Genomic DNA, 27,679 nt, shown 5'->3' with positions numbered 1-27,679 from the left:
CTGCACAGAGGAGTCTAATCTCAACTCCAATCCAGGGCTCTCCCCTCGTGAGTATGGTCCACATGGTTTAAAGTTCCCAACCACGTGAATGATTGAGAGCCTTTCAATAACTTTTGCTTAATTCATTAAGTTTGTCAAGCCATCTGTAAAGCATCATTCACGTGACCATCGTGAATCTGCAGATAGCTTCCACGGAGGGAGGTACCGTTTGATCTCCCATACCGCTGTACTACAGAAACGGATTGCTGCTATCACAGCTGAATTTAGTCGTATGGTCAGTGGCACGAGAATGCAAGGCCGACTTTATCCCAAGCCCGCGTTGAGGAACTTTAATGGTATTGATCGGGAGCTAAAGACGCCTCGGGAGAGCAACCTAGGGTTACTGCTTCCCTTTTGGGTAACTCATGGTGCGTCCTCTATTCGTTCCCTAGCCATTCATTAGGCCATGTGCATGATCTATTGGCGAAGAGTATAGCCAGATTAGTTTTGTTTCTAGTGAAGCTATTACCTATTGCTGGTATTAGCTATATCTGTTCGTTCTTTACTGAGTCATTTATTCCACAAGTTTGCTGTCGTACTTCCCTCCCTCTTGCACTTTACCTCTCATAAAGTTATAAACCGATTTGAGGAGCCTAGTCGTAGCACGTGAGTGCATGCGAGATGACTACTATGACTTCTGGCGGCAACTCCGCCTTTCCCAGCTATAATACTATTTTTGCCCACATCGAAGATCTAAATGAACGCCGTCCCCTTGCACTTGCCCAGATTGACAATGCACCTTTCGGTTGGCGTCACGCGCGGGCGGTCGTTGTGGCGGGTGTCGGATTCTTCACTGGCTCCTACGACATCTTTGCCATTAACCTCTGTTCAGCGATGCTAGGTGTTGTTTACTGGCAAGATGCCGCTTCCCGCCCTGGCAAAATTCCCTACAATTCCGACACAGCCATCAAAGTATCTACCTCAGGCGGCACGGTCATCGGTCAGCCTTTCTTCGGATGGCTCGCGGATATTGTTGGACGCAAGCGGATGTATGGAAATGAATTGATTATTATCATTCTGGCGACTTTGGCCCAGGCTCTTGCCTCCAATTCTCCGGCTGTGTCTATCACCGGTATCCTTGTCTTCTAGCGCGTGCTCATGGGGATTGATATTGGTGGTGACTACCCACTATCTTCTATTATCACATCCGAGTAAGCCGTTGTCTTCTGTGGCTACATTGTGACTAACCTCTCTCCATTTAATCTCCGACAGCATAGCCCAACAATGCCAAACCGCATCCCGCGCCATCCTTCTCCACCCCCTAACCCTAACACTGTTGTCTCTCATCCTCGCCCTCCTCTCACAACATTTCTATAAAATTACCTCCGACTGGATACTCCTCCTAACAATAACCACAGGCTGCATAGCAACCGTCCTATCATTCACGCGCTACATAACAAGCGGCTACCTCGACGAAGCAGAACGAGTCGGAACTTGGAGATGGTTATACTCTAACTATCATCACAATTCAAACCCACCCCAGAATCAAATCCCGGCTTCCAATGAAGCTAGAACAATAGATATGGATAAGGATGGGGATCTAATCCTCATAACCAAATTCGGGGATAGGATCATAGGAACCTTGGTTCTTAGGGTTGTTGATACCGTTTCTGAACTAGATGAACATGTTTTCGCCCCTCAGGAGATATTGAGAATAGGTGTTCTTGGGAATGGGATCAAGATTGGTGTTATTCGGGCTTGGACTGTGCAGTTACAGTATCGTGGTGTTGGTGTTGGGAGGAGTCTGTTGGAGGCTGCTGTTGAGGTTTCTAGAAAGAGAGGGTGGAGGGGGCCGGTATTTTCGGTGGGACATGCGAATTCGAAGAGGTTTGGTTTGAGGGTTGGTTCTATGGAAATAGAGAGGTATGAGTGGGCTTGGGAGCTTTTGGAAGATGTTAGAGGGGAGTTTGGGATAGTGGGCGGGTGAGCCGTTGCTCTCTAGATTATTGTTGTGGCTATCCAATCAGAGTCTCTAGTACTTAAATGACCATGATGTACGTTACATTCAGTCAAATCAATTCACCCACGACACCTCGGACTAGAGATACTAGGGATGATCTAGGATAACGTCTACCTCCCATTATCACCTATCGTTTCACCACCTCCACTGTAGCGCTAGTTGCGCTACTGATAGACGTATACAAAGCATAGAAGGTAATAAAGTATTACACATTGAAGACACGATATCACAAAGTAACATAATCCAGCAAGCTCGGCTTGCTCAAAAGTTGGTAAAATTGGACAGAGCGGTGCCCGTAAGTGTGTTATAGACCATATCTTCCTATAGGAAAAGTCTTCGTTGGCCGTCGATCGGGCCTCGATAGGCTACAAGTCCGACAGGAAACGTGTGATAGTTCTGGAAGTCTCAGCAGAGTTAAATCAGGGGGAAACCCTCTTCAAGGCTTCTGTGCATGGAAGGCGTGGGTGAGTAGGGACAGGCAACCGACTAGGCAACTAATCCTGCGGTAGAAGGACAGAGTACCTCAATGAAGTTATCTGACATATCTCACAACTTCTAAGAGGAAGAAGACAAAAGAAAAGACTGGGGAACCATACAAGACTTTGTTCGGTGCGATAATAAATACAAAAGAAAATAAAATGTGTATAGGCTGAACGAACCATCTCGTATTCAAGCATGTAACGTTCAGCCAAAAGTTAGTTCTTCACTTGATCATCTGTTGTAAAAGCCAAATTCGAATGTATGCCCGAAGCAAAGTGCTGATCTTATCGAGATAAACTAGTGCAAGCCCACCATAGTGGCCGAAGGGGATTCAAGCGGGTATTCATTACGCGTATGCAACACAAGTCGTTTGAAAGTGAATATAAGTATAATTACTCCAGTACACCAGTTGAGAACAAACTAATATTTGTATGAGAATATTGAAAAACTAGTAACCACATCGACAGGCACCACATTGGTCTGGCCTTTGTAAGACTAGTCTCTGGTAATTCTTATTGCTGCATCTCATCCTAGACACCCATATCATTCAAGGTAAGGCTATCCTCGCGGAATATAACCATGTTATGTAGTATTATACTAAGCAAAAGAGCCAAGAGCCATGGCCTTTGTGACAGGGCTTATGCTGGTGGGTTACTTCTCGTATTCGGGGCGGGAAGGATCGCGCCATGTGGCCTCAAGTCGATCAGTTCATTCTAGCGATCACCGCCTGATTTCTCCTTTATTAACTGGGCAATCGAGGCTAACCTCTGGGCTATCACTTGTAGGGATAGGCTAGACCAAGTACTCCCATGGCTATAAGGAAGATCGAAGCATACTATGTCCATGATCCAAAGCAGTGCGGAGTCTACATTATTCCGAAACCTAGTCATTCCGAGAATCGACTTTAGGATATATCAGATCCTTCACCTACACCAGACCAAGTAGAAAAAAATCCCAAGTGACCGTGCTTCATGAAGTCTTGCTAGATATGGATGTGACGGCCTTTTATCCACTCACGCTATCTTTAGGTCTGTCCCAAAATTTGTCTGGTTTTCTTCTGCTGGTCATTCCGAAACATTGCTGATGGAGCTCTGATTATCTTACATTGCTTTCTGCTTACCCTTCATTGTCCGCATCACGGCTTCGGGTCTCTCCGGATCTTCTTATTATAAGAATAGAGTCTCCGTTACCTATTGCTATCACGGGCGAAGAATAAAATCGCGAAATTATCTTCATCGTTTTGGTTCTTCTCTAATATCATATTCTACGACCTACCCAACGAGTTGTCAAATTGGCTGGCTTGTCCTTGATTCGCATTTATGCTATGCCTCCCATGAGGCCAACCCAGTCGCTTGACGAGCCAAAGCAGTCAATTTGCTCAAGTCAACGAATTCCTTCATTTGATAAACCTCTCCATACGTTGCCCCTAAATCCAGTACGGGGAAGCCCTTCTATAGATCCCAGTCAAACTACATGGTTCGACGCCAGGAGCACCCCACCTAGCCTCTCTGAGCGTTGCCCTTCCCGGGAATCAACTGAAGACTATCCAGTCATCAACAAGTCCGACTCAGATGATCTACCCATGGGAGTGAATCATTCTCCTCCCGATACCCTGTTTGAAAAAGATGAGTCTACATCACGCCCAAGGATCATCACCACTTCTTTCTTGCATAGAAACCGGGATGAGTACCCGTTAACCAGAACTGCATTCCCTACACGGCCTAACCACTACTTTTGGGAGAAGAAGTGGGACTATTTCCCAGAATTAGCGCCTATATCAGCCTTACCGGCTAACTCGAACCAGCCATTCAATGCCCGCAAAAAGAAAAATGGCCGACCAGCTCCCACCTTCCATAAGAGTTATCGGCACAATAACAGTGATTACCCTTTCCTGTCTCGCTCTCGAAACGCGATAACATCTGGTGTGCACCGCCTTTTCTCCAAGCGTTTTAATGGAAATGGCCTTACTCGGTGAAGCTCTCCGTATTTGATAGTCTACAGAGATACCGCATGTCTCAACGTTGAACATTTGAGCACATTAGTGAATACCACCATGCCTCACGTTATGGAAATTGGCCATAGAAAATAAGGCATACCTGTGTTGAAATATGGCATCGCCCCTGTCCTATATCTACATGCAGTTGCTGTGAGATATTCCATCTTCATCCGCAAATAATCAAGTGTTCAACACCTACCACAGAATGGGGATACATAGGTCATTTATATGGCCTCCTTCTAATTGATACTATACGCTCCTCTGTTCTATCTTTGTTGGGGATTGAATAATAGCTCCGCTCAAACTTCGTGCTAGATGGTGTCTCGTGGCTCGTCTGGTACTAATGTATATATCTTTCCAATAAGCGTGAAGCGATACGAGTTTAACATAGTAAATGCCTTCAACTTGGTAAATAATCATCCTAGAGATCGATATATCATAATCTCTCATGATCTTTTGCTCCTCCCCGTGAATCTCACCTCCATGCTCCTCTTACATAACGTTCATGCCATGATATTAACATTGGAAGTCTTTATAGACCGCCAATTCTAACTTACACTCCGGGTGCTAATTACAAGAGACCAAAACAAAAAAATAAAAATAAAATAAAATAAATCACTCCTTCCTAGCAGCATACATCTTAAGAAAGAGCCTCAACGTTTCCGTACAGTCCGAGACACCCATCATCAGTTCCACCATTCGCAGCCCTGGGCCGCGCTGAAAGCTCTCTCTCGACAAAACGCCATCAAGCTCCCCCCACGTGCTCACCCTCGCAGTGAACACAGGATATGAATCGTCGGACGGGGCCCCGAAATAAGAAGGTGAATCGAGATATCGCCACATTGCAATATCATTATAGTCCGCGTCCATCCCATGAATCAAACGCTCAATCGTGTACCCATCGTTATTGATCACGAAGATAATGGCACTCAGTTTCTTCCGGATAATAGTACTCAGTTCTTGTGCTGTCACTTGGAAACTGCCATCGCCTATAAAAAGGATTGTTCGTCCTTGCGAGACCATATTTCGTTGTGCTAGGGCTACTCCTTGTGCGGCACCGAGCATGTAGCCGATCGACAGCCAGACACCAGAATTTATCATGCTCACATTTTGAGGGAAGACGAAGTCACGACCACCGTTGCTTGCGGTGCCGGTTTCTGTTAAGATTATATCTCCGGGGCGGAAGAAATATGACATGCGCTTGAAGAATATGTCTTGTGTGAGAGCTCCTGCGCTGGTTGCTCGAGAGATGTGCTTTAGTGTGGATCGTGGGTCTGGTAAGTTTGGGTATGGCCAGAAGGAGAGCATAGCATCCTGAAGGTGGTCGAGTACCCTTTTTAACACGCCTTTTGGGAAGACGTTGTAGACTTCGCCATCGATAGTGATGGATGTCTGGTCAAAGACGATGGACACCCTGGAGTTGGGAATCGTGGTGAAACAAGAGGTATTGACATTGCTGTGGACAGGTCCGATATTGATAATCAGATCGGAGGATTCGACATAAGGCAGATATGTCCCTTCTCCCACTGATGCATAGATGCCGTGGAAGTTCGGTAAAGTCTCATCCGGTATCCCCTTTCCGAAGGGTGTCGTGGCGGTTGGGAACCCTGTTATTCTGACCAGCTTATCTGCCTCGCTCACTAGCCCGTAGCGGGATGTGCCGGCGTCGATCAAAATAAATGGTTGCTTTGCGTTACTGATTCTCTCCACAATGATATTACAGATTTCCTGCTCAGTCTCCGGGTCGTTGGAAGGCGGGGTGAGATCAAGAGGTCGAGAAAGAGCTGCGGCGGGGACAGGTTCGGTAACCATGTCCGCTGGAACTTGTAAATATACCGGTCGAGATTGAATAATGCATTCCCGTATCAATCGATCAATCTGAGCGGGAGCTGTTGAAGCATCCCAGAGATTCTCTTGTGCAGCGGTGATTTTAGAGTACATCTCTGCGAACATGGTGAAATCGCTTGGCTTTCCACTGCATACAGAATGGTGAAGCTTGGCTCCTCGTGTCTGCATTGCACGTTTCGGCGTGCCGACAATGTGAATCACCGGAGCCATTTCAGCATATGAGCCCGCAATAGCGTTGATGGCTGATAGCTCTCCCACGCCGAATGTTGTGACAAGGGCACCGATGCCTTTGACTCGCGCATACCCATCTGCGGCGTAGCCGGCATTAAGCTCGTTGCAGTTTCCAACCCACTCCAGCCCAGCTGGAACAATATAGTCCATCATCAAGAGGTTGTAGTCTCCGGGGACTCCATGGACGGCCTGCAAGCCCACCTCGCGGAGACGCCGGAAGAGATACTCCGTCAGATGAATTGTCTCAGACATGATCGTTCCAATGGTAGAAGTAGCACTGGTACAGCCTCAAGGTTACAGAACTGCGTGGAAGTTTGACCGTTGCTTCAATTTATAATTCACCAACTACGCCTAGCATTCATAGCAAGAGATCAGAAGGTATTTCTAAAACTACCCGGAGCTGTATTCCGTGTTCTTTTGATCTACAAGACCGCCAAGGCCCCTAAATATGAAGGATTTCAGCCCTAATGCACGGTGCCAGGGTTAGTTGTGAAAGAGGAGCCGGTTTTTATTCTAGATCTAAACTACTGGCACAATTCGAGTGACTGCCCAGACCTTGCAGGAGTATGAAATAGCCTTAATTATAAGCATGTATACTCTATTTTGTTGTATATTCTTATCCTTGCTTAGTATTAAGGTTTTATCAATGGTCTTGTCCAGCCAATCCAACGGAGAAATTGCAGTGCAGGAATATCTTCACTATCCGTTCCAAGGTGTGGAAAGGAACCCCCGACCATCAATATTGCACACCAAGGCATTCAACTAATACCTGTAGCATCGCCTAACAGAACACTAAAAGCCCTACGAAACACGTCAAGAAAGAATGCCCTACGAAATCCGCACAGAGAGCATATCAATATAGACGCCAGAACTATAAGAATTATTATTTCCTTTCCCACCACACAATGTAGTAACGGTCAAGAGCCTTACAGTCGAAACACTTTCGAATCCCCCTCCCACTTTCTTCGGAACATTTTCGGATTTTTTCACTATATTACTTGCTCCAATGTCTTGAACTATACTCCATATAAGGTTAACAAGCACCCACGCTAAGAGAAACTAAAAGAGTGGGGCCGACAACGGAGGTCTCGGAAGCAACGTTCACGTTTCGGCTTCAGGCATGCCTTTGCTAGCACACACTCGTCCATGGTACTGGTCTTGGCTCTCATGATTTCCTGGTACATCTTGAAATCCGTTATCACAAAGATTCCTCCCCAGGAGGAACTAGTGTACATGTACGTACGTCATCTCGAGCCAACCCCAGACCAGTCCCTTCCTCTCTTGGCTGGTGTTGTATCATTTTAGTCTCCCCAGCGACAGATGAAAGTGGTCACCGTCAGTGCAAACTCCGTCTATGGGGCGCAGTGACCAGTCTGCAGGAATATAGGTCCGGCTATCGCGCTAGTATCCGCGCTCCACTTCTGTGACCTTGCTTTCCGCGTGGCATGGCATGATAACGGTAGGTGCTTGCTTTACCTTTGGCCTGTTGTTATTGATTGGGCTATGGATGTAACGCTACCTGTGAGTTGTGGACCTTTCGTGGTTGATGGGATTGACTTTATGTTCTTGGCTTTCATTGTGGTGGCTTGTGTGGTCGTTGTTACTCTGTTGCCTAGGATTATTATGTCTAGGGTTATTATGTTTTGTGCATGTCTTTTTTTCTAATGACCGGTTATCCTGGGTATACAGGGGTTTGTAAAAGAAGATAAAGTGTATAAATAGAAGAAGGGCAGATTGAAAAAGGCATCAAAGCGAGGGCCGGCAGAGCGGGAGGGTGGAAATGGCATACAAAGGTATTTACTGTGGGCCTCCACGGATATTAATATGAGCTTCAGGTAGTTAACAGTCGATTTTAACCGTTTGTCGAAGAACAGATATCACTGACCAGTCGGACACATTCCGATGGCTTGAACCCCACAAGAGCTTTCAATCGTGCTAGTAGGTGACCCGCTAGATTATGTTGGTTCACTTGCGATATTTACATGGGCAGAAGCTAAGGAAAGTCACCCTTGACTATATTCTTTCAAATGGAGGGATCCAACTCCAAATACTGGCCTGAACCTTCAGTAGGGACAGTCTTCAGCCTCTTGAGCCTCAGCTACATCTGTCGCAGCGGTCTCACATCCGGTTGCTGGGTAGTGCCAATGCAATATCGACCGCATGCAGCCCACCACAAGAATTTAGACAATAATGTGGCGCACCACAGGACTTATCTTTAACTATTCAGAAGAATATTTTCGGAGCCTGTTTCCTCGTGCGGGTCTTGTTCCATTCGGGCATCACTCGCTTCTTGACATTTTTGGCTTAAGTCTGGCATGTTACTCATCCAATAAGTCTAGACTGCCCAGTCCCTCGCTATCACAATCCTCAAGATCAAGTACAAAATTATCCTTGCTTAGTGACATTGTTCAAGAGCTTCCTCAATCCGACGGCTTCGCTCTAGCATTCGATACATTTAATGCCCTCCGTAGACGGGCGTCTTGGTGTAGTCACGCTTCGGCTTAGGCTGTTTCTTCATTTCATTGATTGTGCGGTTCTCCGGCTTGAGGCCCCATTTTGTAAAATATTCGGTCAGATCCTGCCTAGTCAGTTGGGCCGCCTTGGTCATGAAATGATGTTTTTTATCGGCATCCTTGTCAACAACTAACGTGTGGCGGGCGTCCCGATGCAGCTCATGGTAGAAACCATCCCCAAAAACAACACGGAGTTGCTCGAACATCACAAGACTGAGATAGAAGCCAGCGCTGTCGAAGTCCTTTTCCTTGCTGGGCTTAGCGAGATACTGCTTTGCATTGTCCCACTCTGCGACATTTCTGTGGCCTGGAGGTTTATATTCGCGCAGATTTGCCAGACTGTAAATATTGACTGTGACTTCCGTCATTGCCCGCCAGCTCCAGGTACGGGTAATCTGGCGCTGGTGGCCCAGTTCGTGAAAGACCATCCATGAATTACGCAGCCTTGGGACCCAATATATCTGGTCAGATAGTCTGTTGGGGATGGCAGCGCGATAATTAGTTGCAGTGGCGACGCCACTATTCACTGATTCTACCACCATGGGCCGGAGTAGACTCGGTCTGTCTCTTGGATCGCGCGCATTGTACTTCAGAGCACTGAATCTATCCTGGATAGCTATTATATGCGCGTAAGTGTCTAACAGTTCCTGCTGGCGCTGGCCGTTGTCCGCATATTTCTTGGCGTGCTTCGCGAGACCCGTGATGATTACTCGCTTGCCGTCGTGTTCGGCAAAAGGAACCTTTGTTACATCCAGCATACTCTTCCACTGAGCATCAGTAGTCGAGCCCTCACGGAATAATGGAAATGGCTCAGCTGTGTCACCAAGCCTCAAGAACACTGGAGGTGGGGGCTGGTCGGAAGCCCTGTGAGTATACCGAATGTAGATAATGCCGCCGAAGTTATGGACGATCTTGTTTCTGCCATTTTCCAACGGAGGAAGCTCCACTAGCTGAGCCGGAACATGCTCTTTACCGTGATCGGGGTGAACCAAAGCCGGAGGCCCCAGCACAAGCCGAGGTTTAGGTCCATCTCTTACGCTGGATTCCACAAAGACGGTGAGCGGCTCGTTTGGATTGAGGTAGAAGCCCGTGGACTGGAGGTCCGACCAGTGGAATTGCTGTCTCAATCGAAGAGCCTCATCGGGTGGAGACACGAGTGGAGATACCTTAAATGTGCGAGGTTGGGGGAACTTCGAAGGGTCGGTTTGCTTGTACACCAAGGGTTCGCGTTTGTCCCAATGAACCTTCACCTCCTTGTCGTCTTTGAGATGGCCATTTACATACGACGTCATTTTCATTGGGAATTCGATAGCCGAGCCCTCGTATTCCCCGAGTTGAACTTTGATCTGTGCAATCCTTACCGAGCCCGGATGCACATCTATGTACTCGCATCGAATCCTCGTCGCGCCAGGCTTTGTTCCAGGGCACGAACCCCAGAACTTGGCGATCGATAGATTCCATGGTCTCAAGTCTGGCGTTTCTATAATGAGTTTGTCCACCTTTTGGGGTGCCTTGTTGCGCACCTCAGTAAATACCATTTGCGATTGGCCATTATAAATGACTTGCTCTTTGGTTTTACAATCGAAAGAGATAGAGTCACTTGCAACCTCGTCAAGAGGGACGTTCTCCTCCAGCGGTGACTGAAGCAGAACCTGCCCAGAATTGTACTGGTCATTGTCCTTGGCATTCCAGATCTCTTCGTCTTTGCCGAACCAGAAATCGTCCACTTCTCTGTCCTCAACCACAGCCTCCCCATTGAGGTCAGGTATCTGAGCGTCGATGGCTACATGTGCATCGTTATGTAGGGCCAACCAGTCCAGATGGTCCAGCCCGCAGCCAGACTCATGAGGAGCCCCAAGACACACCTGTCGTCCACCAATTAAGGCGATGAGCCATATAGGATGAGTTAGCCTCATGATTCAACTGAGAATAGAAATTCAAGCGCTCTGTTACTGGAGTACGTTAGCCGCTGAGCGCAGCAAATTGGTGACTCAAGCTTTGTGGACGAAGAACAGGGTGGCTGAACGTGCTCTTTGAGGGTTGATAGGAACTTGCAGATGGTTATGACATGCACGTCTTTCAGGCACAATATCTATTAGGCCACTCTGGACAACTCGGCAGTATGTCTGGTCGGGATTCGTATGGTAGGTTATTGATTTATATAGGCCTGAGCATAGATTGCCGAACAATCTAGTGAGTTTTCAATGCAACGTATCGACCAGCCTATGACGACTACACGCCCATTGACTATGTCATAAGTCGGTTCCTCGCTATATGCTCTTCCATAGCTGGCTAGTTGCACGTCATCTACTTCCCACTCGGTCATGTACTCAAAACGTCCCAATTGTGTTGGAATTATGATGGACTGGAGCGACACACTATAATATGACATGAGTGTGAGCATGTTTGCAGCCTTACAGATTTAGAGCGTTATTCAATATGGAAGGTTTGACATTTTACAGCCAGTAGATTGTCTGAGATGTGTCGCTGTATTATACCATAGACTTATAGACGACATCACTTGCCCTGATCCCACACACCTGAGCAATTCCACACTTCTACAAATATGGCTATCTTGATAGAACTATTGTACAAGTACCAATCTCTCACAGAGAACCTCGTACCTCAGGCTTTATAAAGCCTGCATATATTTAGTGCTACTCTAATGTGTCCCTTAGCCCGCGGCTACAAAAGTCTTTGATATCTGTCGTTGGCCTCTTGGGAGGCAGGAAGACTGGCACAAGATGAATGCATACTTAGACCTTTGTAAATTGCAATTGAAACGATACTGATGATGAAGACCACACAGTCCCGACTTTGCTGTTTTCAGGAGCAGTTTTGAGAAGCTGCTGCACAGGACTGGATTTCCGGGGTACAGCGTATCTCCATAATTTCCAACCCTCTTTGATCTTCTCACGACATTGCAACCTATCCTCTAGCCTGTACTAACCATAGTGTCTGGCCCTCTAGTTTCCTACATACTGGATGATTCTGTGAGCTAATTCACAGGGTGGGTATCGGTCCCGTGGATCAGCTCGAGAGCCTAGGCTTCTACAGTGTGAACTACGGTTCAACAAGCTTCATCTTACATTGAAATACCTTATATTACAACTCAGTGAAAATCCTAAGAGCTCGGAATGGTTTGTGATAGGAGAATATTGGCATGTCGCATTGGGATCTAAATAAATTAAACCCGCAAGCGTCAGACTCTTAGCGTAACAGCTACTTTGGTACGGGTCCGCTGTCTCTTAATTGCAAAGATACTACCGATCGGTATGGTCATGACGTAGCCGACATATAGGTTCCTGTGACTTTAGTATATTGCGGTAGTCCGGGAGTCTTAATCGACTTCGGAGTATCAATGTAACCTTACTCTGAACCGAACGCCGACAAACCTGGTTCTTCCCATCTGACATATGTCATGTAGTCTCTACTGCTTGACAGAATGGGTAGAGGATCCACGATTTAATAAGGTGATGCATTAAACCATAGATTACTCCGGAGTCACCTCCAAGCACATTGCAAGATTTATCAGTGCTCCTACTTATACCTTTCCTTCACCCTCGCCGATCTTTGCTCTGAAATATCGAGGACTGTCATACATTATCTTCTTATGAACGATTCATCTGTCCAAAATGAGATTTAATACTATCATTGCGCTTTCGGCACTCTTCACCATGGCCCCATGCTTGGGGGTTCAATTGCGCCGACTCCCAACCCACACCGGATGATATCCAAGCAATTAGCGCGGGTCAAGAGTTGTTGATGGCAGACAACACACCTTCAGCAGCTGAGCTCATGGCTGATACCTTGGGCGGCGACGGCGAAAATTGTCAAGACAATCTGGGTAAATGCAACAACAGCCTCAACAAAGTCACGAACCAGCTGCACACGTGCAAAAAGTCCATTTCAGATATCAATTTCCTGAAGAAGAAATACGAGGAGGTAGCGTGGAAGGCTCTGAGATCTATGCCTTACTTCAACCTGGATCAAAGGTATTACACCGTCGACGGCGCTACCTACGTTGTCTATGTTGGAGTTTCTTTAAGTACCTATGGCCGCCCTGTCCACGCCCCTGATTTACAGACCTATGTTAGGGTGTTAGGATCTGTAATAAGAAATCCGGTTGTCGGGCTGCGCATTTTCGGCCGTACTCAAAACAGTGTGACACATGGACTCTTGTTGCACCAAGGCCTGGCTTCGATATGGATAGAATTGCCGCCGTTCGTGCTTGGTAATATGGTTCACATTTTAGTCTAACATTGGGTGGACAGAAGCCCTTTGGCTTGGTGAAAGTGACTGCTATTATTGTGAATGTAGTCAAAGAAACCTGTAATCGCGATTGAATTACTTGTATGCTGGTTTGCCTTGTGGGTGGGTCTACGGTATAAACGATGGGTTTGTGGAGTGCTAATCGAAGTGTATCAATCCTATGCTTTTCTTCGGCTTGATGTAGCACGGTCACAGTGAAAGCTCTACCCAAGAGCTCACAAAGCACACCCAAGTAGTTCTATGGTTTTTTCATAGTCTGCGCCGTTTTGTGCAAGCGGACCATTAAGCTTCACATTCGAGGACTGGACATTTCACTATCAACCCTGACGTAAGCTGTCATGAGGGAACTGGAGAGGTTCAGTTAAAGAGTGGAAGTGTGTCAGCTCATCGTCCCCATCAGAAAAGAACCGTCCATCATCCAAAACAGCTCCGACTGCCCAACTAATACCACCACCAACCACACTCCCATGATCCTCTTCCTGATATTCCTTTACCCGTACCTTTCTTAATCGCCCACTTTGTCGCAAACAATCTGCTAGCGTATCTGCGTTGTCTTTCATCTTTCTTTCGTGTGACAAAGCTTTGACCCTCCGGCATTTATCCTCGCTCCAGCTTGGGTGGCACCGACGATCTTGTTCCAAGCTCCCATATATAATTATTAAGGTAGGCAATGTGATATACGCCTCAGACCCAACAACATCCAGATGCTGCCTCAAGAACCGCTCTGCTTCTCCCAGGATAAACTCTTTGTTCCACCATATTGACGGACTGAGGGCAATAAAGGTATCAAAAGGTGTTAGGTGCTGGAAAAGTGCATGTAATGTGCAAAGCCCGCCCAGAGAATGACCGATTAGGATCTCTTTATTGACGCATAGGCCAGGGAAAACGTCTGCAAGCAAAGTAGCCCTTACGGTGCTGACAAGAAAATCAAGAAACTGATTTGCACCACCGTGAGGCAAAGCCTGTTGCTGACCGTCGATTCCGCATGGTGCTTCGTACTTATCACATGGGGGTGTGTAGTCATAATGCCTTCGCGGACTGTAGGGCCTGTCTTCGATTGGATACCCGATTCCTACCACCACCGCATTATCGCTTGTGGGAAGCATTGCGCTACGGCGGGCGGCTTCGGTTGTTGTAAAGAAGAGTGCATTACCATCAAGCACATAGCTATAATAGAAGTTAGGAGCGAATGCACCATTCTGATATTGCTTCCCAGTTTCCGATTAACATACATGATGGAGCCACTATGACCGTGGGCCTTAGGATCGTCCCAGGCTAGAGGCCATGCCACTTGAATCAGGTAGGCATCACCATCGGAGCTCTTCAGCTCCAGCTGTATTGTATTGGGAGCATATGCAAACATATCTAATGGCTAACAAAATTGAATTGGTTCTTCAGATATCAGTAGAAGATCACCCTGTAGTTTGCGTCTCCTTGAAGAGATCCCAGATGCTACCTAGAAATCAACGGTTCTGCTAAGGCACAGGGAAGCCGGATAGGGGTTGGCACCCAGAAATATCGCGAGGGCCTACCACGTGCAAAATGACACATGGAATCTCTAGTTCAATGAATAAGATACTACCATGTTCTTGGCCGATCTCCTTGGTTGCTGCCTTTGGTATACTATTAGGTAAAAAGTGCTTGGCTCTCGTATCCGCGCTGTTCTATCCAACAGCAACCGTGGTTCAATACCCACTATAAGGCGAATGGCTTGGCAAGGCGTAAGAAGTCAATCTAATCAGATCATCAGATACAAGTATCCGATTATAAGCCGTCATACCCGGATTTATGCCGAGTTTTCCAGTCTACAAACAGTATCCGACATTCGGAAACGATAGGAGTTACGTTATCGTATAGGTAGAGAATGGTAGATAGGTCGGTGTTTCTGACAGTGGTGCCATTCTGGTCAGAAGGATCTGTCATTATGCAGTACCGAGTACACTTAAGGTCAATGTAATCGGAACACTTCACTAGACATATTATAACGTAAATAGTTCTGTGTTCTATTCTTCTTCTTGCTTTTAACCAGTACCCTTCTCTCTCTATTTCCTGGTCTCAGTTTCCGTATCACACAATCACTCCAATACTCAATAACTTTCTTCGGTTCCTATATTTCCCCTTTCTGGACGTACGCCGATGGAGCAGGAAGCAATATCTCAATCGCAGCCCCACAGGCCAACGGATACAAGTTCAAGTAACAAAGAGACAGATGATCGAATTACTGAGGTTCTACCCCAGAAGCACGATGTTGAGACAGGTTCGACCGCCGATAGTGCTCAAGCAGGAGTACAGCGAGCAGCAATACTACAAAAGACGTGGTCTAAAAAGGGGATGATAATTACATTTATGGGGTACTGATGGATCTAACAACTTGAAAAACACTGCCTGCTAAAGCCATCCTTAGTCTCTTTCTATACACACTCGCGACACACTTCGGAGATTATTCTAGCCAGGTTTACATTCCATACACCACAAGTTCCTTTAAGAACCACTCCTCGATGAGTGCAGCAAGAGTTGCTAGTAACATCGCAAGTATCACTGCATATCCTATTATTGCTAAACTTGGAGATGTACGACCGACGTTTCCCCTGTTTATCAGTCCATCAAGGGCTATCGAAATGACTATGGACTCTAGTACTAACATTAAAGACCAGGTATTCGGGAGAGGGGAGATGTTCACCTTTTCGATCCTGATCACCACATTGTGCTATGTCATTTATGCTGCATGCACGAATATATCGCAATATGCTGTATGTGAGACAAAGTTTCCATAGGACCCTCAAGTGCACATCGCAAACCATAGCTAAATTAACTGGTTATCTCTAGATTGCTGCAGTCTTTCACTCTGTTGGTTCCACCGGCTTCGGTCTCACACAGCAGGTCTTTATTGCCGATGTTACAAACCTGGTCAACCGTGGTCTATGGTCCACGTTACCGGACTCAATCTCTACCATACCAACACTATACCTTGGCACGACAATTGGGCAATCGGTGTTGGACCACTCCACATGGCGCTGGGGCTGGGGCATGTGGGCTATCGTACTGCCTATCTGTGGTCTTCCACTACTGGGTTCCGTATTCTTCCACCAACACAAAGCAATGAAAAACGGGCTTGGGAAAAAGCGCCTTGCTGCTCAGCTCGGATTGAACGCCTCTCAGCCATGGTGGAAACAGGCATACGAACTATTATGGGTTCAGCTCGATCTTCCGGGTGCTCTTCTTCTTCTAGCAGGTTTGGCTCTAACTTTGATACCTATTTCCTTAACGGGGGCGAATCGAAGTGATCGCTGGCAGAGTGCTACATTCATTGCAATACTCGTCGTGGGTATCGTACTCCTTGTTCTCTTTGCTCTGTGGGATATTTTCGTGGCCAAGAAGCCATTTATCCCGTACAGGATGGTCAGGAGTAAGACTGTTGCTGCTGCGTGTTTGTTAGGAGCCTTGGACTTTCTCCATTACTCCATGTTCACCGTTTTCTACAGCAGTTACCTTCAAGTGGTGGGTGGCTATTCCCCCGGACATGCAACTAGAATTGAGTAAGTTACACATCCAAGGACCCTCTCTCTCCCTAAATCCTTTTCTACCTTCAACACGATAGTCATTCATATTTCCCCGATGTCTAATCCCTGTCCTACAGTAACGCCCTCCGCGTATCCTTCCAAGCCTCAGGCATCTTCGCCGGTCTTTTCATGAAATACACCAAACGGTCGCAAATCTGGGTGCTAATTGGCGCTCCTCTCTGCGTCCTTGGCATGGGCATCCTTCTCTATCTAATCGACATGGGAGACGGTAAAATGGGCAACGAGGCATCTTTCGTGACAGCAAAAGCACTAATTGGTATCGGACGCGGATTCTACCAAACCGCATCGCAGGTCTCAGCGCAAGCTGTAGTAACTAAGCAAGAGATATCCGTCGTGACGGCTGTCTTCTTCGCCTCCATGGGAGTAGGCGGGGCGATTGGGACCAGGTACGTGTACTAATCATTGGGGAATCAATGTCCTTCCTCTATTTGGGTTTCATATGTTATGGTCGCCTGATTTGCTGATCCACGGTTAGTATATCTGGAGCAATATGGAGAAACAACCTTCCCACGAAGCTACGACAATACCTTCCCGAGGAACTAAAGCCGCAAACAATGGCTATCTTCCAGTCTATTGTCACGGCGAAGAAGTATGCTAAGGGGACGCCAGCCAGGGAGGCTATTGATCGCAGTTATCGGGAGACACAACGCCTTCTGGCTATTGGGGGGCTGTGTGCTGTTTCGCCGATGCTTATTGTTATGTTCTTCTTGAAGAATGTACATCTTGATAAGCGAGATAATGTGGTTGGGGATGCGGAGGAAAGGTTAGATAAAGTAGAGGGTGAAGCAGGGAAGCAGGTATCTTGAGGGAAAGGTTCTTGTTGTTGGGTTGTTACTTATTTTGATTTTCCAGTGGTGGGTGTGGGATTGTGTTACGAATATTATTTGTTATATCTATCGTAGTGAAATATGCGCTGATAGGTATAAACCACAGCACACAGAATAGGACTTGTTTTCATGATGGGATCTGCTTATGGAATGCTGCAAAGCGGCACCTAGGCCATCTATGATGCGTGAAGAAAATAATAATAATTGCCAATATCTACGATCCATTGACGGATAAAGCATAATCTCATGATGAATATTGACAGCCATCTTATTGAGGTCTCAGGCGATCTTCTGAAGGAAAAGTTGCCAAAGTCTTAGAACGTGGTCCAGGATGCTCCAACATATCATCAAACCAAGCATTCTCCCTTGTCATCCACCCACCCAATCTCCTGTACTGTCCATCCCATAATGGTCTTTCCCTTCCCTGGTACCTCCATCCAGACCTGGGGCACTGAATCGATAAGCCGTGTTCTCCCAATTTCTTCGTGCAAAGAGTTTATCTCCTGGATTTCCAAGTCGGTTAGTCTCGCCAGGCGTCTATTCTCGGACAGCCTAGCCAATGAGCTTGAATGAGGAATGACGACTATTCCACGTTGAACAAGCCATGATAGAATGATAGTCCCGACAGAGAGTTCGTAGCGTGAAGAAAGAGAGGTGAGGACGGAACTCTCATAAATCGAGGAAGTGTCCGAGTAATGACTTGTGGGTCCGCCTGCTAAGGGGCTGTTCAATTTGTCAATTTGCGCGCAATTTATTTCTTTAAGCGAAATGGTGCTAATGAATCAGTCAAGCACAACTCACCCCCAAGCGACCGGACGTATGCCTCTTTCCAGACAATATGGAACCAATTTCGTATTGGGGTTCCCAGGATGAATCTCGATTTCGTTGACCACAGGCTTGATTTCCGTTTCTTTAAGCAACATATCCAATGTCCTCTGTGTAAGGTTGCCGACCCCAATGCCTCTGCAGTCAGGCCCCACGAGCTTCTCCATCTCCTTGTAGACCTCTATATAGGTTGGACTCTCCTCCGGTGCCAATGGGCGTGACACATCTTTTGTAAATCCCTGCGGCCAATGCATGATATAAATATCAATGTAGGTATCGAGCAAGCGCCGCGATCTCTCAAAAGCTGCGCGCACATCATGGTGATCATCACTAGATAGCTTTGTCAAAACAGTGATCTCAGACCGAGGTACTCCTGACTCCTTGATGGCTTCTCCAACAAGGTCCTCGGTGGCGTAGATTTTAGATGTGTCGATTAGGCGATAGCCAGCTTTAATGGCTTGCACTATGAGACTTCGGACATAGTCCCTCTCTTCTTCTGGTAAAACTAAGCCTTCTGTGGCATATTGTTAGCCGTCCTGCTTGAGAAGTGTAGCCCTTAGAAAAGTGATGGTCACGGACTTTTCATAGCACCAAAACCGAGCGCGGGTATTTTCATTCCTTAATTATTATTTCTGTTAGCCTTGTGTTCCTGAACCTGTGCATGGAAAGTATCACTTGAATGTACCATTGTTCAGCTCGAAGATGGTTGAGCCCTGAGGACTGTCACTGTATTCATCGGCCATCATATAGTTTGAGAGCTTCTTTCAATATAACACAGGAAGACAAGCTTGCTAGAAGAATCACTAGCAGGGTAATAGGGGATTCTTAAAAGTAAGAGTGAAAAGTGAAAGGTTGTCTTACGGAAGGTTAGGCGTCCTAAGTAACCTATGAAGCCATGGTGGAGAAGCCGCCCATGAGGGGTAAGCCAGGCAGCCATACAGCAGAGAGCGTCGACTTTTGTATAATCAGCTTTTCGCAAACACTTTGTACCCCATTTTGAACACTCTGATTTATATGGTTTTTCTATCCCGGAGGCCGAGGTGTTCTATACAACAAGATTATATATATATTTCGTAGTATAATAATCAAACCCACAGTGCTGGACTTTAAAGTGATTTTAAGCTGATTAAATCCAATGGATATGGGGTATATATTAAGGGTATACAGAGCAATCAGATCTTACCTCTGCCCATTACCCCATATATATATATATCTGTACCCATCAGTGAAGCGCTGTCTTACAATCACTAGGTACCTGACAGTCACACTCGAGTATACGCAGGAGTTGTAACAACAATGCTGCCACTGCATCTCCATGCCCTTTTGGACCTAATTTGACAGCATGGACAGAGATAGATTTGGAGGTTATGAGACATCTTAAATATGATGTTGTACTATTCCGTACTGAAAATGCCGCAGCAGCGCATAGATTTACAAAACGATTGAAAAATTCAAGTAATGTTACGCAATCTGTCATGACCAAAACGGGGACAGCCGGACCGGAAAAACTTTGAAAAATGTTCCCGATCGCTTCACTACTCATTTTTCTCCGCTATACAATTGAGTTCAGATAGAGGCATTCGCTCTCTGTCGTGAAGCACCAATGGTGCCAAGATCCAGTCCGTTGACTGTGATCATCACGACCTCACCCACTCCGTCAATCCCCTCTACGGACCTGATCTCCTCCGTACTGCAGTCCTTCCACCGCCACTGCACGGACTTAATCAGTGCCCGGGTCATTGTGGTCTTTGACACCTTTGACCGCATCGGACTTCGCTCCCGTCTGAAAAAGGGACAAGCTACTCCCGAAGTCGCCGCCAACTATGGCATCTACAAAGAAAATGCTAAGGAGCTGATTCTACGCGAATATGCGTCTCCCGATGCCAGCCCAAACCACGTGACGCAAGAATGGCAGGACCAGGCCGAATTCGGTCTCAACGACCTCAGCAACGTGGTCGATCTGTCCATCACCCAGACGGACGACAAGCAAGTGACCTTCATCGAGCCTGCAGCGCGTCTGGGGTTCGGGCTGGCCGTGCGCTCGGCCCTGCGGGTCTGTGAGACCCCGTACGTCTGGGTCCAGCAACATGACTGGGCGCTCGTCGCCGATATTCCGTTAACACCGTTACTGGAGGTCATGGAGCGTTCGGACGCAGATCCAGCCGTGCCGGTTAAATACGTATCGTTTCCCTCGGTGCGCATGCTCTCCTATGCTACGCAGCCTTGTGTGGTGGAATTCCCGGCCTTGCGGGCTTTGACTGGCGATCTCACGCGGGATTTTGTTCCCCCATCGCATCCGGAGGTGACTGTGCCGTTGACGCCGCTGTATTTCTGGTTTGATAAACCTCATATTGCGTCGACGGAACATTATCTCTCGCGGGTGTTCCCGAATCGGCTGACGATGCGGCGGGGGGAGTTTATTGAGGATAAGGTTGGTCAGCAGGCGAGACAGCAGATGAAGGAGGGCCAGTGGCATAAATGGGCCTGTTGGCTGTACTACCCGGAGGAGGGGAAGCAGCTCTGTCTGCGGCATTTACAGGGTCGGACTTGGAACGGGGCGGAGGGGGAATTATTGACCAAGTATGGATTTTCGGAAGTCGATACGGACTCGACTTGAGTCTAGAAATCCCATATGACATTTTGGTTTCCGTTTTGGTTTCCTCAGAAGTAATTTAATCATGCATGAATGGAAGAGAATGTGGGTACAGAGTACGAGGGGAAAATAAGTCACTGCATAATGGGCGTTGTACCCTGCATGGAACGGTAGCGGCAAGTGACTCGTTATATTATTGACTTTTGGACTAGCTTCTGCCTGGTGAATTAGGCAGTGAACACCTTGGCCTGGCTGATCACTGCACCGTTATGAAGATCAATGTGAGAGGTAAACTCGGTTATTCAGGTCGGTAATAATATTATGTAAATATTTACGTATGTGGCGGAGTTCAAACCGGATGAATCACGGGGTAGACTAAAAATCTGAAATCTGGGACAAAATTAGGGGGACCCATTAAAATTGCCAAGGGGTCATGCCAATAAATGACCTGTCTGGGGCGGAATGTCGGATGCCTTCCAGCCGTGGAAACCTTTTCCCCTTCAAAAATTTTCAGTCATAGGGCTGCTAAATGCCGACGTAGTACGTATGCAAGGAGGCGCAGACAAGAAACCGGTAGTACGCTGGATGTAGCATGAGTTGTTCTGGTCAGCCACCCAACGACATAGCACCAAGTCACCTGCTGTGTACTTTTAGTCCTTCGTATGTAACCGGGATCAATATAAATAAAACCCAATCACAATGGAACAAGCGAGACAGGGATTGCCGATCACCAATCGGGCTCCCGACGCCAAGCCAGAACGAGCGAGTGGAGCAAGGCGCGAGAACCAATTAGCGTTGAGCCGGTCAATCCTGGTTGTCAGCCCACAGCGTTCTTTGTATTGTCATATAAAGCTCTTTTTGACTTTCCCAGCCGTCTCACCTTGTTTCTTTCACCTCCTATCTTTCTCCTGTCAAGCTATCTTGTCATCTGTCTTTCGTTTGCATCTCGAGTCTACACTTTCAGCTCCAATACACTCGTTCAAATCAAGACTCACTTGAACAACAACACAAGTACATTCATAATGTCTACTACCACCACCTCCGTCGCCGCCAGCGCCACTGCCTCCTGCAACAGCGTGACCTACTGGCAGCTCCCCGTCGACGATGCCGCCTGCGCCCTCCCCAAGACCGGCAACTACTCCGATGTCATGGACAAATGCTGCTCCCCGGCCAAGGTGACCGATTTCGACAACGGCTGCGGCCTCTACTGTCTCGCCCAGGGCCAGAGCGTCGGCGACCTCAAGGACTGCCTGCGCAAGAACGGCGCCCAGGACGGTCGCGAGTTCTACTGCAAGGGCAATGATACCGCCACCGCCACGGCCTCCGCTCCGTCTTCCACCAAGACCGGCGACAAGACCGGTACTGCCACTGGCAGCGGTGCCTCCTCCACCTCCTCCGACAGCGCCGCCTATGCTATCCAGCCTGCTGTTTCCAAGGGCGGACTCGGTCTCTTGGCCATGGTCTTCTGCTCCGCTTTGATGGGGGTTGTTGCCTAAATACTTTTCACTTGGGGTTGGCTACCTGGGAAGAATGGGTGGATCTGTCTATATGCTTTGTTTTCTTTGGTGATCCGTCTTGCGATGCATCCGGCAGGACATATTATTTAATACCCTTACGATATGAGCCTGCTGTATTATACTTTTTCTCGTGGTTTGGACGTCGGTCGGTACTGAGCTTGGTTATTCTAATTTTAATGACTGAAAAGTTCGATCTTTTATCTGAAACGTTCTGAAACTTGTTGCATTCCGTAGATTTGGGAACTTGAACCCGAGGAACCGTTATATTTTCCAGATAAGGCATGATTGACGGTTCGTCGAGTCATGGTCCGCTTTTACACTTGCCGAGTGCCGGATCCTCGGTACCGCTATTTTGTCATTGGAATGTAAGAACTCTGTCTCTATAGGTAGGAAATAGAAAAGGAAACTACCGAAAGCTTAAGTTGCCGAACAAAGGGATATGCATCTGTACCCATGGTTCTTTATTGAATGAGAACATATTATCTATGATGGGTTGTTGGTATACACAAACTGAGCTTAGTGGCATAATTACTATATACAACCCGAAGCCTCGTCGATATTCGAGGATCGGCCAAGTTTCATTACATTACTAAAGAGGAGCTGCGCTGCCATTATCTATAACTTACATATAGGGGGGAAAGTTTTGGTCATGGTAATCGACTAGCGTGTTGTCAGAATGTCGAAGCAACCACCTTCGATTGCTTAAAGTTGAGTCGTAGGAGGCCGATATCTTCTATAGCAAAGAGTGGTTCTACATATCGCCTTGGGAAACCATCGTCGGCTGGTGGATCTTATATATCTAGCACTCTATTAATAAAGTAAATATATTACCCAACCTAGAAATTATTGAACAATAGTAATTCAATAGAATTCCCGAGCTTACCCAGCATATATATGCTTGGCTTACGTCTACATATTCCAGTTAGAAACAGGTTAGAAAATATGTATAGTTCTAAGTCTACTAGAACAGAAGATATTGCAGTTCCGCTCTCTCAGGGATTGAAAAATCTTAATTCTTAGATCCTCAGCCCAGATAATCAACTATAGTGACCTGCTCTAATATCACTAGTGTGTTTTCTGGTTAGTTTATTGTTTCTAGTAGTACTTATGCAATAATTCTGTCCAGGAGCCTTGTTACATTATGAACATATCTAGCCGTACGGGCCGAGCCTCAGGTCTTAGGATTTTTAGCCCAGACGCCAAGGGCAACCATAATATCACACTCCCCCACACACGTAGTAATCATATTTGAGACCTTTGCAGTCGCTGCCAATAGCCGAGTTCCATGTCTCAAAGCTCGATAGCGAAATATGATACTGGTCCACGATCATATAGCAATATTCGTCCTTCTTCTATAAAGTATCATACGCCCCTCCGAGTGTTGTTCCTTGTTCTATTCCTCTATCTAAACCTAACCATCAGCCTACCTTCGATTTCCCACGACATAATGGATTTCGACTCCGATTTCCTCCCACCATGGGGCTATCTACCCATCGAGCAATACTTGATTTACGTTGTGCCAAGAACATACCCTTCTTACCCCACCCGCTGACTTGAATCGTTCTTCTTTAAGAGGCACTGGGATGTCGCAGCAGTCGAGTCACTTGACCAGCAGCGCCTTCAACTCATTTACCAATTTCTTGAGTTAGATGAATTCCCCCACGAGTGGTTTCCTGTTGATCGGTTTGCATCACTTTCACGCATTCCTACAGTAGAGGAAATCAATACAATCCTTCGCCCTTGGCGATCGGAAAATCTACGTCGGAGAGCGTGTCGAATATTACACTCAGACAAGAGTGCACCAATTTTTCTACGAACCCATTATAATCCTCTTGATGACTCGGATGCAAGGATAAAGGAATGGGTAAACGCGTCGGAGGAGTTTGCCGACCGAGCATGGTGGGCATTATTAGATGATCAGAACTCATTCAATTTTGGCTCTGACTGGCGGCGTGTATATGAAATTCTGCCCGAAGTGGCCGGGCCAGTAGAAGGCAACGATTGCCAACGATATGCCTCGCCCGAGCTTGTGAACTTGGCTCGAGAACAGTTCAAATCCTATCTTACAAAGGAGAAAAAGGCTAGGCCTGATCAGTGGAGGAACCGGGATCAGTTTATTGAGGTCGTGGCAGCAGATCTTCTTCGCAAAGTGGCGGCCATGTACATGCTCATTGCAGACAAGGAAGCATTTGATACCGGCTTACTACGCCTGGTCTACCTGGATGGTAAACGTAATGTTATTCGTGAGATGCGTGTTGAAACTGATGAGCAGACAATTACCGATGTTATTATGGATTGGTATAATTGGAATTTGCCCGACGAGCTGTGGGAGGAGGGTACTATAGGAGATAGATACCGTGTTAGTGGTGATCTGGGGAAGGAGTTGTATCGCCTGACTGAGGCTGATTTGGCAGATCCATGAATCCCTCTTCTTGTGGCTGTATGCAGTGGTTCTCTTTAGTCAAGGCATAGCATTCTTGTACTACTCTGAGTATGGCAACGGGCCGGTAGGATGTGGGAGTACTGAATTGTTGTTCATCTCTTTTATCTTTTACTTGTCTACATCTTATGCAAGGTCAAAAAGTTTCGTGCGAATGAAGATGAGGCCTATCGGCGAACTGTTATTTTCGGTTTACTGGTTCACATGCGTCGCCAAGGTCCTTTAACTAGAAACCTGGCACATAGCTTGGGTTAATACAAGATTAAACACTGCACTAAGGACGTCCACTAAAGCAGCAGCATTTATATAAAGTTATACCTGTATACCTAAAGTGACCTTCTGTACTCCCCCCTTCGCCGAAAGTTTGAATGTAGGAGTTTGAATGTAGGAATGCCCTGAATTCATTCCAGCCAATTGGCACGGACAGTGTGTTAGTACGTACCCTGTGTGGCTTTTCTTACCTCCAGTGGCGGTTGCTCAAAGTAAATAGAAATGACATGTCCCACCTACTCTTGGGTAGACCAATAACGTGCTGTCTCTTCCCATGATTCGCCTGTTAGGCTGAATTCTAAGACTTGATGAAACCCCACCGAAAGCGCTAACCATGAAACTCTCTAGCATCTTTTCCCGTCCACACTGGCCATTATGAGCAACGAACGAGGATATTTACCACGATGGGGCGAGTTGCCTGTCGAGCAATATCTAATTGTACCTACCCCTCTAAGAATATCCATTCCTTTTTGACAGACCACTGATATCACTACCAGAGACACTGGGACAATGCAGTGACGGAACCATCCGACCAACAGCGCGTTCGACTGGTCCGCCAATATCTCGACCTGGATGAAATTCCCCAGGAATGGTTTCCTACTCAGGAGGGTGATCCATTACCGCGCACGCCCACGGGAGAAGAGATTGACACCATTCTTCGTCCCTGGCGACCCGCTGATCTGCGTCGGAGAGCGTGGCATATATATACAAGAATTACAGACGAACCGATCTTCCTCCGAACACACTATGACCCGGAAGATGACAAGAGAATGGAGAGTTGGACTTCCGCATCAGAAGAATTCGAAGATCAGGCCTGGTGGGCGTGTTTGAATAACGCCGAACTATATAACTTCGGATCAGATTGGCAACGAGTCTATGAGATTTTGCCGGAGATAGCTGGACCGTCGGCTGGGGGGCTTGTATCCCTAGAAACACTATCGTTCATACGGTCGGGGTTTAAAACATGGCTCAGCGAGGCAAAACAGATTGAACCTGAGCTCTGGAGAAAGGACCCTCATCGATTTATTGAGCTCAAGGCATCTAGACTCCTGGGCGCAGTAACAACAAGATATATGCTTCTTGCAGATCAAGAGGCATTCGAAACAGATGGACGATTACGGTTGATATACCTGGATAATAAGAGAAATATTGTCCGGGAGACACGGGTTGACGCTGATGGACAGACTATCACGGATATTATCATGGCCTGGTTTGAACTTACTGACCCTCTTGAGCTTGAGGATGGCATCACTGGTGATAGATACCGGGTTACCGGTGATCTGGGAAGAGAGTTATATGAACTGACTGATTCCGATTTCGCAGACCCTTAGATCCATGGTCTGATAGTTGTACTATTGTGAATCTCTATAGCCCGAAACATTGCTTCAATCTATTTCTCTGGATTTTGTGCCGAGAGAATAGGTGTGGAGACCGAGTGAAATCCGAGATGGCCTGAAAAGAGTGTATAGTGCATCCTACAAGATAATACAAGGATTTACACTTCCAAATTATCTCGTACCCTGCGTCAAACTTTGAACTAATTCTATATTAGCGAGTCGCCTCGTTCTTCGGCGCACGGGGATCTGGGCTGTGCATAAATTTGATGAGTGGTATTTACTCGGCGAGGCGATAAATGTAAGTCGGGGTGGGTAGATCTTTAAATAGTGATTCACTTTGGATAAATCAGTACATACAACCATAGGGTGTAGAAAGTAGGGCTGAGTAGACGGGAAGCCCTACTTAAGCTTCTATTATGAACGCGGCAAACAATACCTGAGACCTTGCGTGCTTACTGCTTTATGGGTGATGGATAGAAAACTACCGTGCGAGTGCAGGCGAGCTGGATGATGCTTCTTCAACCAGGGCGAGGACGTGAGTGAGTTAAGATTGAAAGGGCTTTGTCATAAATAAATGCTTTAGGGCTCTTTTATTCCCTACTCTTACTAGTTATTTCTTATTCAAGTCACCTTCGATCTGAAAAAAGCCAAACGGTGTCAGAAAGTATCCAAGGTCGTGTGCGGACAAGAGACCTATGAAGAAGACTGGGCCGAGAAATTTTGAAATCTAGTGTCGGGATGCCTCCAACCCCTCACTACCTTTGAATTTCTTACATCAACTGTTTTTATACTATTATATAAATTGGTTATCAGCAATATCTTGAACTCCTGGTCCAGACTTCGAGATCGACACACTCATACGCCGATTACTAAGCGGAGTTGGACAGGGCCTTTTTCTTCACATAGAAGTAATAGAAAAGGGGACCTTTGACATTCATCGGCCAGGTTAC

At 46.8% G+C, this 27,679-nt stretch overlaps 12 protein-coding genes across 12 annotated transcripts; 8 read left to right on the top strand and 4 right to left on the bottom strand.

Annotated features, from left to right (window-relative positions):
* Positions 1–663: 663 nt before the first annotated feature.
* On the top strand, positions 664–1,966 carry F9C07_2280643 (uncharacterized protein; the record flags this gene model as incomplete). The annotated part of the gene is made up of 2 exons (XM_041287408.2): positions 664–1,028; positions 1,252–1,966. The coding sequence occupies exons 1-2, from the start codon at positions 670–672 to the stop codon at positions 1,964–1,966; spliced, it is 1,074 nt and encodes a 357-aa protein (XP_041150031.2). The 5' UTR covers positions 664–669.
* A 1,620-nt stretch (positions 1,967–3,586) lies between these two features.
* Positions 3,587–4,824, top strand: F9C07_1843590 (uncharacterized protein). The gene has a single exon (XM_071508437.1). The coding sequence runs from the start codon at positions 3,804–3,806 to the stop codon at positions 4,452–4,454; it is 651 nt and encodes a 216-aa protein (XP_071366909.1). The 5' UTR covers positions 3,587–3,803; the 3' UTR covers positions 4,455–4,824.
* A 266-nt stretch (positions 4,825–5,090) lies between these two features.
* Positions 5,091–6,806, bottom strand: F9C07_2280642 (putative pyruvate decarboxylase; the record flags this gene model as incomplete). Its single annotated transcript, XM_041287398.1, has 1 exon — positions 5,091–6,806. One exon carries the CDS (start codon positions 6,804–6,806, stop codon positions 5,091–5,093), a length of 1,716 nt encoding a protein of 571 aa, XP_041150030.1.
* A 711-nt stretch (positions 6,807–7,517) lies between these two features.
* F9C07_2280641 (cell wall associated protein) lies at positions 7,518–11,604 on the bottom strand. Its single transcript, XM_041287400.2, has 2 exons — positions 11,098–11,604; positions 7,518–11,013 (listed from the first exon to the last, which is right to left on the bottom strand). The coding sequence occupies exon 2, from the start codon at positions 10,981–10,983 to the stop codon at positions 9,010–9,012; it is 1,974 nt and encodes a 657-aa protein (XP_041150029.1). The 5' UTR covers positions 10,984–11,013; positions 11,098–11,604; the 3' UTR covers positions 7,518–9,009.
* An 850-nt stretch (positions 11,605–12,454) lies between these two features.
* On the top strand, positions 12,455–13,567 carry F9C07_2262466 (uncharacterized protein). The gene has a single exon (XM_071510164.1). The coding sequence runs from the start codon at positions 12,833–12,835 to the stop codon at positions 13,325–13,327; it is 495 nt and encodes a 164-aa protein (XP_071366908.1). The 5' UTR covers positions 12,455–12,832; the 3' UTR covers positions 13,328–13,567.
* Positions 13,568–13,656: 89 nt separating this feature from the next.
* Positions 13,657–14,702, bottom strand: F9C07_5432 (putative enterobactin esterase IroE-like protein; the record flags this gene model as incomplete). Its single annotated transcript, XM_041295097.1, has 2 exons — positions 13,657–14,506; positions 14,572–14,702. The coding sequence occupies 2 exons, from the start codon at positions 14,700–14,702 to the stop codon at positions 13,657–13,659; spliced, it is 981 nt and encodes a 326-aa protein (XP_041150028.1).
* Positions 14,703–15,372: 670 nt separating this feature from the next.
* On the top strand, positions 15,373–17,877 carry F9C07_2280639 (putative enterobactin transporter MirA). Its single transcript, XM_041295108.2, has 6 exons — positions 15,373–15,690; positions 15,744–15,909; positions 15,994–16,089; positions 16,166–16,875; positions 16,977–17,306; positions 17,396–17,877. Exons 1-6 carry the CDS (start codon positions 15,476–15,478, stop codon positions 17,724–17,726), a joined length of 1,848 nt encoding a protein of 615 aa, XP_041150027.2. The 5' UTR covers positions 15,373–15,475; the 3' UTR covers positions 17,727–17,877.
* On the bottom strand, positions 17,878–19,432 carry F9C07_2280638 (putative aldo-keto reductase). The gene is made up of 4 exons (XM_041295096.2): positions 19,258–19,432; positions 19,152–19,190; positions 18,549–19,086; positions 17,878–18,470 (listed from the first exon to the last, which is right to left on the bottom strand). The coding sequence occupies exons 1-4, from the start codon at positions 19,316–19,318 to the stop codon at positions 18,095–18,097; spliced, it is 1,014 nt and encodes a 337-aa protein (XP_041150026.2). The 5' UTR covers positions 19,319–19,432; the 3' UTR covers positions 17,878–18,094.
* Positions 19,433–20,175: 743 nt separating this feature from the next.
* Positions 20,176–21,189, top strand: F9C07_2229328 (uncharacterized protein; the record flags this gene model as incomplete). The annotated part of the gene is made up of 1 exon (XM_041287406.1): positions 20,176–21,189. One exon carries the CDS (start codon positions 20,176–20,178, stop codon positions 21,187–21,189), a length of 1,014 nt encoding a protein of 337 aa, XP_041150025.1.
* Positions 21,190–21,757: 568 nt separating this feature from the next.
* On the top strand, positions 21,758–22,661 carry F9C07_2063612 (uncharacterized protein; the record flags this gene model as incomplete). Its single annotated transcript, XM_071508687.1, has 2 exons — positions 21,758–21,825; positions 22,037–22,661. The coding sequence occupies 2 exons, from the start codon at positions 21,758–21,760 to the stop codon at positions 22,659–22,661; spliced, it is 693 nt and encodes a 230-aa protein (XP_071366907.1).
* A 1,468-nt stretch (positions 22,662–24,129) lies between these two features.
* F9C07_2262429 (uncharacterized protein) lies at positions 24,130–25,428 on the top strand (the record flags this gene model as incomplete). The annotated part of the gene is made up of 2 exons (XM_071510163.1): positions 24,130–24,195; positions 24,541–25,428. The coding sequence occupies 2 exons, from the start codon at positions 24,130–24,132 to the stop codon at positions 25,102–25,104; spliced, it is 630 nt and encodes a 209-aa protein (XP_071366906.1). The 3' UTR covers positions 25,105–25,428.
* A 339-nt stretch (positions 25,429–25,767) lies between these two features.
* On the top strand, positions 25,768–26,723 carry F9C07_5426 (uncharacterized protein; the record flags this gene model as incomplete). Its single annotated transcript, XM_071511353.1, has 2 exons — positions 25,768–25,830; positions 25,890–26,723. 2 exons carry the CDS (start codon positions 25,768–25,770, stop codon positions 26,721–26,723), a joined length of 897 nt encoding a protein of 298 aa, XP_071366905.1.
* Between the last annotated feature and the right edge of the window lie 956 nt (positions 26,724–27,679).

This window comes from Aspergillus flavus, chromosome 7, assembly GCF_009017415.1.
Source record: "Aspergillus flavus chromosome 7, complete sequence".
In the NCBI taxonomy this organism is placed as follows: domain Eukaryota; kingdom Fungi; phylum Ascomycota; class Eurotiomycetes; order Eurotiales; family Aspergillaceae; genus Aspergillus; species Aspergillus flavus.
The sequence above is the reverse complement of the archived record's forward strand: the minus strand, read 5'-3'. Positions and strand labels throughout refer to the sequence as shown.

Coding starts and splice junctions, on each gene's coding strand:
- F9C07_2262466 (XM_071510164.1), top strand. CDS start 12,833: ATGGCAGACAACACACCTTCAGCAGCTGAGCTCATGGCTGATACCTTG.
- F9C07_2280639 (XM_041295108.2), top strand. CDS start 15,476: ATGGAGCAGGAAGCAATATCTCAATCGCAGCCCCACAGGCCAACGGAT. Junction 16,090..16,165: donor CGAATATATCGCAATATGCT/GTATGTGAGACA, acceptor GGTTATCTCTAG/ATTGCTGCAGTCTTTCACTC. Junction 17,307..17,395: donor GGCGGGGCGATTGGGACCAG/GTACGTGTACTA, acceptor ATCCACGGTTAG/TATATCTGGAGCAATATGGA.
- F9C07_2280638 (XM_041295096.2), bottom strand. CDS start 19,318: ATGATGGCCGATGAATACAGTGACAGTCCTCAGGGCTCAACCATCTTC. Junction 19,191..19,257: donor CATCTTCGAGCTGAACAATG/GTACATTCAAGT, acceptor ATAATAATTAAG/GAATGAAAATACCCGCGCTC. Junction 18,471..18,548: donor ATACGTCCGGTCGCTTGGGG/GTGAGTTGTGCT, acceptor CAAATTGAACAG/CCCCTTAGCAGGCGGACCCA.
- F9C07_2280641 (XM_041287400.2), bottom strand. CDS start 10,983: ATGAGGCTAACTCATCCTATATGGCTCATCGCCTTAATTGGTGGACGA.
- F9C07_1843590 (XM_071508437.1), top strand. CDS start 3,804: ATGCCTCCCATGAGGCCAACCCAGTCGCTTGACGAGCCAAAGCAGTCA.